The sequence below is a fragment of the Abramis brama genome, assembly GCF_963993115.1.
Source record: "Abramis brama genome assembly, chromosome: 7".
Classification (NCBI taxonomy): Eukaryota; Metazoa; Chordata; class Actinopteri; order Cypriniformes; family Leuciscidae; genus Abramis; species Abramis brama.
In genome coordinates, this window is record NC_139969.1 from 29,721,506 (window position 1) to 29,732,259 (window position 10,754).

Here is a 10,754-nt window from a genome sequence, read left to right on the forward strand (position 1 = left end):
AACTGAAAGAGTCTACAGATAGACTGAGACACATAGAGACATAACAGTTCAGATGTAAGAACCACCCGTCAGCCCAACTGCGTGGATCGTGTTTCTTATTAGAAAATAATCATAAATATTGATTATGCTTTAATTTAGATCTTTAGTTATTCTAGGTATCCCATACTTTCAATTATTTGTTCATTAAGGGACCCGGTGTCGCTTTGAGACTGCATGTCGCGAATCGTCAGCTCACGGACAGAAACTCGCCAGTTCTGATCTTGGTCAGAGGATGCAGGGTGAACTATTTACCTTTAAAGGGGACATATCATGAAAATCAGATTTTTTCCATGTTTAAGTGCTATAATCGGATCCCCGGTGCATCTACCAACCCAGAAAATGTGAGAACCCAGTAACTTTGTTTTGGTAAGTCTTTTTCTGCAAGCATGTCAAAAAATAAGCCGATCAGATTTCACTCCCCTTCTGACGTAGGAAGGGGATCTTATTATGATATTACCGCCCCTTAATCTGCACGTTTCCACCCACGGCGCCGCTGAAAACCCACAACAACAGTGTAACCAGTTCTAACGCAATGGGAAAAGTTGGAGCAAAGCATGCAAACTGTTCTGTCGTTGGCTGCACAGACGAGCACAAAACACTATTTGACCAATAAATGTCACAGGTGTCCACTGGGAACTTTGTCAACTTGTGTAAAAGTTAAACATAAAAGTACATGCAAGGGGATGAGATTAATCAATGTAACTCCACAACAACTACATGCATGTATCCACTAATCATTCAAAAACATCCAGGCGCAGTTGCAACCTCTTCCTGAGCCTCTCTCTAAGGCTGCACTCCGCTACTGGTTATTTCTCAGATTTTGTATGAGAGAGATTTGAGTTTTATTATTGACGGAGTATCTGAAGCTTGTTCGGAAGGATTGGCCGTCTTCTGAACAGGGGCGGGGAGCCGCAGCTCATTTGCATTTAAAGGGACACACACAAAAACGGGTGATCTGGGTGGTATTTTGAACTGAATTGTCACAGACACATTCTGGGGACACCATAGATTTATATTACATCTTGTGAAAGGGAGCATAATTTGTCACCATTTCTCATCCGAATGATGTGCTCCCTGCTCCATTCATTGGTCCCTCGGTATGATCTACCCTAAACACAGATTTGAGGAAACACCAGACTCCACATTAATCTATACTAGAAATAATGATTTCAGAATCACACAGAATAAATAAACACAAGAATATACCAAGATTAACATTTTATTTGCTAGATGCCAATTACACAAGTAAACAATTAAAAGCCAATTCAGAAATAATAAATACATAACATCAATTGCTCAAAGATGACTCTAAGAGTAAGAAATGCACCTGACAGAGACACACAGTGGTGTGAGAGTGTGTTCTGAGTGCAAGACTCAGGAAGACACTGACACAGCACTGCATGGGGGTTTTCTGGTTTCAGATTCCCAAAGACTGCTCTGCCACTTTCCCTTAAATACCCAGACCAGTCCAAAAGGCTTGTACAAATATTAATAGAGGTGTTTTGGGTCTATTCATGTACCCCAGGGGGTAACACCTGGTTTCGGGGGAGAGGAGAGAATTATCAGAGAAGAGACACCACCCAAAAAGGAAAACAGAATTCTCCTAAGTTTTCAATCTTTTTCATAATACCAATGACTGCAATGAAATTGACACCATTTTACCAATCGCATGTGATATATAGACATTATCAGTGAACTTTCAGTGACTTGAATCAGGGGAAAAGGAAGGGAGTAGGGAGAGGGAGGATATATTATAAATGAGGAGTTAAGTTTGGACAAGGCGATGTCCTGTGCTCTTTCTTTGAGGTCTTCTCTCCAGGGGTGTGTTTTATTGTTTTATTGCAGGGGATTTGATCTCAGCTTGTGTCTTTGCGGGAAAATCCAAGTCTTACACAGAGGTCATGTTCAGAAGTGCTTTGTTTCTCTGTCTTAAGGAAGCAGCACAGTATGTGGGTGCAAGGTGATCTCCATCACTCAATGCAGAAGCAGCAGCAGCTGAGGCAAAGCCGACAGCAGGAGAGAAACATGTCCCATCTCATCTCCAGCGTGGACAACATGTCCATCGACAGCACCATTCTGAAGCCAGCGAGTGTGGATGAGGTGCTGAAGGAACTGAATCCACCAATCATATTTGAGTGCACAATACAGTAAAATTGTTGTTGACACTGTGTTTTGTTACACTACAGAATGAGTTCAGAGAAGAGGACATGATTCCAACGCAAGGAGACAAACTACTAGCCTTAAAGGGCCAACGCCACCCCAGATCTACAACCACAGTGATTAGGTAGACCTTCAGTTACACTAAATAAAGAATGAGTGTTCTTTAAGCCAATGAAATCACTCTGGGTTGTAAGAAGAACTGATTTTTGAATTAAAGGGTTTGAAGTTTAACACCTGCCAACCCACCAAATGCCGAAACGAAAACGCATATCAACTCACTAGCCAATTTGGCGGGTTATGATGTTCTCCAACCAGAAGACTCCAACATTAGCAAAACAAAGTGTAAAGAGGGTCACACACTGGACAAGAAGTGACATGTCTTTCAACTTAAAAAGTAAAGTTTTGCCTGAATAAAAGTGATTAGATAAAGCCAATCAATGAGTCAGAAACAGTTTTAATAACATATTTAATGATATTGATGATATTGGTAATATCTGAATTTTTTTGTTTTTTGAATTCTGGTCAGTAGCAAAAAGCCAATAATTGTTATGGCTGATAACCAACCATTATATGATAATAATTTTGTCTATTTTGTCTAAATGAACTTTAAAAAAACAGACTTAACAACTAAAATGATTAACTTTAAATGCAAAACTCCATACATCACAAGATTACATTACATTGTGCTGTAACGAAAAATGCATATTGTTTTTAAAAATGAACATCTAAGTGAGTGCTAGATGATGGGTCAAATAAATGTCAAATAGGGGGAAATTAAAATTAAAATTGGCTAGTGAGTGAAAAAGTTAATTTCACTCCATGCACAAAAGCATTGCTGAGATATAAATTCACTTCCTGTTTTGAAAAGGATTGTTCATATTGAAGTATTACACTGGAAAGAAAGCTTCCTTCCTTTCATGAGGACATTTTTGTTTATTTCAACATTTCCTTTTAATAAACTGCTCTGCTATTCGTCTTTTTATTTTATTTTTGGCAGTGGGATAACCCCAGCACCGGGCAACATTTCCCCTCCCAATTCTTCCAAAGCTCCTCTCTTCCTCTCCTCCACCACTGCACCACAAAGACTGACGCGAAGCCCTTCATCCTCCGCCAGTAATCTAAAAAGGTACATTGAAGTGAATGCACAGCCTGGGTGTTTTTTTTTTTTTTGGATGGGGTTCATTACAGATGTTGTTAACCCCCCTTTATGCATCCTGAACAGCTTCAGTCCCCGTTTAGCCCATTCCCTCAGCAACCTCTATAATGACAACAACTTCAGTGATGATGCCAGCACACCTCCTTCCTCTTTCGTGCCCTCCCCATCTCCTGCCCTAACCCAGTGTCCCCCAGCACTTCCATCCAGCTTCAGCTTTGGGTACACCACTGCTGACCCCCGACTTCCTCCCTCCCATGTAAACTTCAATCAAGAAGCCAACGCTAACCTCAAAAGCCTCACTGCATCAAGCACCGTTAGTGCTAGTCGTACAGTCAGGCCTATGAACAGAGGCGGCTATAGTCGGCCGAGCCCTCGGAGAGGTCCGTTCCGCGCTGGGATTAGTGGGTTTCCAGGACGCTACCTCAGCAGATCCATTCCAGTGAGTGACCGTCTGACAGACTGTGTTCGCCTTCGTCGTCTCTTCGGCCCTTGATTTTCACTCGCTACTTCTGCTGTTCCTGCTTGTTTTCTTTCTGCTACTAATTTCCCTTCAATTTAGGTTTTTCCTAAAAAATTTCTCTGGCCTCACTTCTGTGCTACAGTGTAATTGTTATCTTTATGTTAGATTTTTATAATCAGTGTGATTTTATCATTTAACGGTAGGGTTAATCTAAAAGTTCGGTCATCATTTGAGCCCCATTTACAGCACCAGTGACAGAGAATTTGCTCATACTGCCCAAAAATTCCTAAACGTCATTCATCAATAATCCGTTTTCTTGTCCCTGATAATTAACATTTAAGCAGCAGAAACTGCATCGGTGTTAAACTCTTCATTGCATCTTACCAACAAGAACTATCAATGTATGAATAAAACTCACTGAGATCGCCGAAAGTTTATTTTCCACACATATATCATATCTGTTTGTTTACAAGGAAATCATATAGAACAGTAAACCTTTTAAACAATTTAGTTCCTTTTGTAAATCATATGCATTGAAACAGATCATTTTGGATCCAAATAGAATTACTCTTAAAAGCAAAACTATTATTGATGTTATATTGGTATCTGATAACTCTAAGATATGTAAAAGTGGTGTTTTTGACGCTGTTAGGCACCATAACACGGTAAAATAATCAAGCAAAGGACTGAGCCTTGGATGGCAGACAGTATTTTAAAGATAATTAAGGAACGTAATGATAGTTTTAAAGAAAAAGGGATTAGAATTTAAATAAATGAGGTAAGAGATAAAAGAAGCTAAAAAAAAAAAAAATTTAAGGACAAGATCAGTAAATTGAAGAAGGATACACAAAATTATGGAGGTTTAAATGAGTTAGGGTATAGAAAAAAAGACAAATAGGGTAAAAAAGGGTAAATGTTCAAGAATAAGTCTTAATGTAGATGGAAGATTGATGACTGATCAGAAGAAGGTAGCAGATTATTTTAAGTAGTTTTTTTCACTACTGTTGCTGAAAAATTGGTTAATAAGCTTCAAGCATGAACTGGCATTTTTAATGATGCATTAGTTAAGGAGTATTATGAAAAATGTGGAGGCTGCACTCCACAGAGTCAATGATAATGTTTTTAACATCATATAAGAAAAGAAATGGACAGAGACAAATTATTTGGGATTGTGTTGCTGGATCTGCAGGAGGCATTCGATACAGTAGATCACAGCATTCTGCTTTGGAAAGTTACAGCAATGGGATTTAGTAATAATGCCTGCGAGTGGATTAAAGGAACCGTATGTAAGAAATGTATTTCAATTAATCATAAAATGGCCCTGATATGTCACTAGACATTAAGAAATCATGTTCATTTCAAATACTTACATCACTGACAACAGTAGTCCGGCCAGGATATTGTCATTTAAATGTGAAGTTGCAGCCCTCAACTGATGTTGATGTTGTCATGTTGTGTTTTGGCCTGAAGCGCCACCCTCCACCTATCTACCAATCACGAAGTCAGTAGTGTTTCGGCATCCGGGTTGCCAGCTCTGCTCCAGTTACCACAGCTGCAGCTACAAACGTGTCGGATAAAAAATGTCTAACATTACGAAACCGAAAAGACCTCGTTACGAATCCGAAAGACATAAACATAATTAACAGGAAAAAACTTACTTTCTGCTGGATCCTGCAGCATATCTGGCAACCTCGAGTCAGGGGGGAGGGGGAGGGGATACACCGCAGTGCAGTACCAGTTTTGGCCACAATCTTACATACGGTTCCTTTAAAGGCCTATTTATACTTCTGCGTCGAACTCACGCCGTAGCTACGTCGTAGGCTGTGCGTAGCGCGCATACCCTTCGGCGTACCCTGACGTGCACCTCTCCAAAAATGTAACAACGCGTCAACTCTACGCGGACGCAAGCGCTGTGATTGGTCTGCTAGGACCCCTCCCTCGGGTTTCACATGCTCCCTCTGCGCGCATCAACGTGGACGACGACGCAGAAATTTAAATGAAAACCAACGCGTTGCCTACAGCGTAGAGGCTCCGGCGTAGGTCCAACGCAGAAGTATAAATAGGCCTTAAGTCTTACCTTGCCAATAGGTGTCAAATGGTTGATTTAAATAAGGGGTTTTCTCTGGTTGTTTATCTATTTCATGTGGAGTTCTGCAGGGGAATGTGTTAGGTCCATTTTCTTGTTTATTAATGATTTAAAAAAGTATTTTCTAATGTACTGTTTTTATATGCAGATGATGCAGCAATAATTGTTTCCAATAAAAGGGGAAAGAAAATGCTGAAGCTGAGCTAAGTAGAGAGATTGAAAAGGTTTCCAAATGGTTTATAGATAATAGACTCTCTTAACATTTGGGAAAAACTGAATAAAGAAAGAAAAATTGCAGACTAACAATAAATTGAGCAGGGTTACATTGAAAGTACATCTACAGCTGCATCTGAATGATGAACATTTTAGGGAACAAGCTGAAAGGGATTTTAGTTTTTATTTAAAAGTTTTAAATTGTGTGATGTTAAATTTGATAGTGATTTCACTCCATATATGACCTGGTCTTCCATTTTAAAAATGTTGTATGAATACATGGGGCTTTCTTGTACAATTTTATAAAACTTGTCTAATAAAGCAAACAAGCAATCAAATGCTCGAGACAGGTGATGTGAGCTTCACTCACACAGTCTTCACTCCTATTAATTGTTAAACATTTCCCAACTTTATCACGTCACTAGACACCTACATCCTGACGCCAATGGTCACTGTTGCTTTCTGTGTTAGGGAAAGTTACTTTTAAAATGAATGCATTACAATATTGCATTACTCCCTAAAAAAGTAACCGTTACTTTTAATGGAAAGTAATACATTATGTTACTTTTGTGTTACTTTTTCTCACCTGGGCTGGGCTTGCTTGATTGTTTAAAAAAAAGTATTTTTTTGGCTGATCTAAAGGCTTTTTCAAACCAAAGGTGAAATTAATAATCCTCAGGCTGAAGGAAATGCAAATTCACACATGTACAGCTGCTGGAAAGCAGAAGAATAGGATGCAGGAGAAGAACATTCTTACTTCAGCAATAAAAAAAATGAAACAAATGTGGTTTATCTAAAGTCATTTTTGCTTATTAGTATGGTTGAATTGGATCATCGAAGGTCAGCAGCAAAGACATTGGTTAATAAAGTGAGATTAAATACATAAAGTATATTTGTGTAATTTAACAAAACAAAGTAGCTTGTCTTGTTTGAAAAAGTAACAGATATTTTGTTGTAAATTTAAAAGTAATGCATTATTTTAAGTTACTTGAAAAAAAGTCATCTGATTATGTCACTTTTAATGCGTTACCCCCAACACTGTATAACATGCGTGCTGTTTGTCACTGGTGGTTTGAATGGGGCATTGCTCACCTTCATGTCATTCCAAACATGTATGTTCTTTCTTCTGTGGAACAAAAAAAAGTGATATTAGTTTTACCAAATTTAAATATATGCAAATACAAATAAGATTTGAGCTGCAGCAGACGCAAAGATTTTCAGCAAATAACTACTGATATTGGGGTGTTCCTCATAATTATTATAAAGGTGCAGTATACCATTGTTTGGTGAATTTCATGGTCATACTCCAGTCATTTGAAAAGGAATCCAGGTGATCGGTTAACTGGTCATACGAATTCACCGTTTTGACCAATAGAAAGCTACTAGGTTTGAAAGTGACTTCTGTGTGAGCTGTGCTTCATAAATCACTGCACTATTGACAAACAATGGACCTGAAATTTGCAGAAATTTTGCTAATGTGACCCCACCTTAAGTTCTGTCATGACAACTCTCAGAGAGATTGGCATGGTTATGGATGTGGCTATGTTAATGTATGTTAATATGGTCTCGGCAGACTTGCTACTGCCAATAAAATCACAGACATGCTGCTGCTGCACATGAAACATACATGAATTAACCCTGTGTGTCAAGATCTGTCAGGAATCTGCAAGAGAGAGGACCCATGCGCAGAATAAAAGTGAAGGGTTTTTTTATTAACCGGACTGTAGACAAGGCACAACAAGGAGAATGAGACATGCAACACAATTTAATCAATAGGACAGGATGACCACTGAGACCAGCCTTGGGTGACTAGGACTAGAGGACAGCTTGGGAGACAGCACCAGGCGGGATGGTGGTGGGAAGGACCAGGCAGGAACCCAAGGAACCTGAGGCTTGATGCTTGATCTCTCAGAAGTAGATCCAGTCTTGGCTGCCAGGCAGTGTATCAGTGAATCCATGGGCGTTGGAACCATTGTATATGGGTGGGACAAGACCCACCCACTTTTTAAGACCAATGATATTGGACCCACTCACTTTTACATTTAGCGCATTTGTCTGTTCGTGTTCGACGTTTCAGAGCGTCGTCAGTCAAATCCATTCCACTTGAGGAATGCCCTAATGAATTAAAATCCATTTCCGCTGAATCGCTACATTATATTTCTCAACGAGCCGCAACTGACAAAAAAAACGCCCGTTTTACCCTTCGTCAAATATTGTGTTGCAAACATCAACAACAGCTTTAAGTTGTCAATGCTGGCAAATGACTATGGTATCAGCAGGTTAATCCACAGATAGCTGTGCATTTAATGCACGATGTGGAGGCGATAGTTTACTTATTAATTAAAAGGCATCAGAATACATGAAATGGCATTAGTAACATTTTTCTGGGGGAGGACCCACCCACTTTTTTTTTGCTTCCGACGCCCATGAGTGAATCAGTGGCCAGGAAAACTCAGGACACAGGGCAGGGCAAGACTGAACACAAGACTTGCAATGAGCAAGATAAACAGGCAAGGCACAGAGTGTAAATAAATAAAACAAGAGGCAAATTAAAACTGAAATAAAACTATGACTAAAGAACCAAAAAGAAAGAAAAAAGCAAACTAGGAATAAAATGACTGGAACTTGCAATCAAAAAATGAAACAAAAGATCAAACTTGCAGAGAACTAGAAACTTGATACTGGAGATTAAAATCTAGAGTAGAAATAAAATCAAAAGAGAAAAAAAACAAAAGACTCAGATGCACAAAGGCAAAAACTAACTAGAACAAGACTGGAAGGAAAAAAGCAAAAGGATTCACTGGAGCTAGAAACCAGATCAAATACACAACTAGAACAAGAATGTTTAACCATAAGCACAGGCAAGCAAACAGCAAGCACACCAGAAAGCAAACAACGAACCAGCAAAGACATGAAGGAAAGGAGCGCAATATAAAGGGAGCAGAGAGGAGCACATGGCCACACAAACAAAGACAGGGCCAAACAAGGAAACATTTAACAGTGACAAGCACAAGACAGACAAGACTGCCAGGGCAGGACCCTGTCACCATGAGACAGGTGGAGCTGGGGATGGGGAAGGGTTTCTGAAAGCGCACTGCAGACTGCTAACAGCAAACACTACCAGTATTTGAATGTTGAGCTGCAGCTCATTGGTCACTGATGCAACAGCAACCAATCAGCTGCCCTATGTGGACAACTACTTGATCACTACCAATTGAGTTAAGGATCTATCAGCCAGCTCCTAAGTGATCTATTGCTATAATTTGAGTCGTAAATTAAATTTCTTACTACGAAATGCTTTTAGATAATGTTAACGCCATAAAAGCTAGATTCAAGTGTGCTATTAAAGCCAATTCCATTTCCCTCTGTTTAGAAATCCCATTAAAGCTAAAATTAAATTAAGTTTATTGCCTCGATTTATTTTTCCCAATTAGCGCTCTGGAGGAGTCAGAGGTCAGTCTGCAGATTGTGGACAGTCGGAGTTGGCAAATCACATTGTGTATGATGGTCACAGACTTTGATTTTTTAGCTTTAGACTATGAATCTCTCTAGTATGAGAATATCATTGTTTTAATTTGTCCTGCATCTCCTAGCAATGAGGCGCTTGTTTCTGCACAAGTTTTTGTGTGTTTGGAATGACTTGAAAGTCTGGTAGTATGTGATCCTCAGTCATTTAATGTATGATGCACGGTTTTTCTCTTTAACCTCTGTGTTTTAAAATCTGTTCAGATTTTATAAGTTGTGTACTGAATTCCAGCCTTTAGAATGCTTTGCACAATGCACATGTTCTTTCATATCAGTTTCTTAATGTCAATCTCTCTTTCCACAGTCCCTTCAGTCTGAATATGCTCAGTACTAAGGCTGTAATTATACACTGATGGCCGCAGCTGACCTTTTAACCATGGACGAATCATTCTGTGGACGGATCTCTCCAAAAAGCAGATAAAATGTTAAACACACACTGGGCGTAAAGTGTTCATTAATACATTTATGCAGTGTTTCAATTTAGAAAATAAAATATGTAAGTCTGATGTATTATTCACAAATGTATTTAGTAATTTATTTTTTTCTTCATCCAAAATCAAACATATCTGCTGGTATTTGTTTGTGACTAACATTACAGTAGCTCACCATTTTGTAGGAAGTCACAATTGTAATGAAAATCTTAACCGCGTGTCTGTGCACGAGTGCGTGAAAGTATGAATGTGTGTTTGAAGAAATATACATGTATGATCACATGACAATGTTACTGATTCAGTTATGTTTAGTAATATGATTGTACAGAAATCATGATTTTTAAAACATTTTGTACAGATAACTAATAACTGGAAAATACCTTAATAACTGGAATATACTTTAGATGTATTAAACCACTGTCATTACACAGATCTCTTCATTTGTAAAGGCTGTGAGGTGGTGATTCTTTGTGCTATACATTTTTTTTATACACACACACACACACACACACACACACACACACACACATATATATATATATATATATATATATATATAAAATATGTAATATTTTAATGTAATAGACTGTAATGTAATATTTTAGTGTAATAGAATCTGTGATTTGTTAATTATTTTTAACCTTTATTTAATATATAACTTATTGGACGGAAGGAAGTCTAATG

At 38.6% G+C, this 10,754-nt stretch overlaps 1 protein-coding gene across 4 annotated transcripts in view; it reads left to right on the top strand.

The window, feature by feature from the left end:
- The window catches only part of cdc14aa (cell division cycle 14Aa), a 22,811-nt gene extending 12,293 nt beyond the window's left edge, over positions 1–10,518 (top strand). For 2 of the 4 annotated variants that reach the window (XM_084118998.1, XM_084118997.1), the window contains 4 exons: positions 1,974–2,139; positions 2,226–2,323; positions 3,197–3,325; positions 9,944–10,518. In XM_084118998.1, the coding sequence (XP_083975124.1) occupies positions 1,974–2,139; positions 2,226–2,323; positions 3,197–3,325; positions 9,944–9,992 (442 nt within the window). In that variant the 3' untranslated portion in view covers positions 9,993–10,518. Of the gene's footprint in view, positions 1–1,973; positions 2,140–2,225; positions 2,324–3,196; positions 3,326–3,421; positions 3,890–9,943 lie in introns of those variants that run through there. The other 2 variants (XM_084119000.1, XM_084118999.1) reach the window with 2 other exon arrangements.
- Positions 10,519–10,754: the final 236 nt, after the last annotated feature.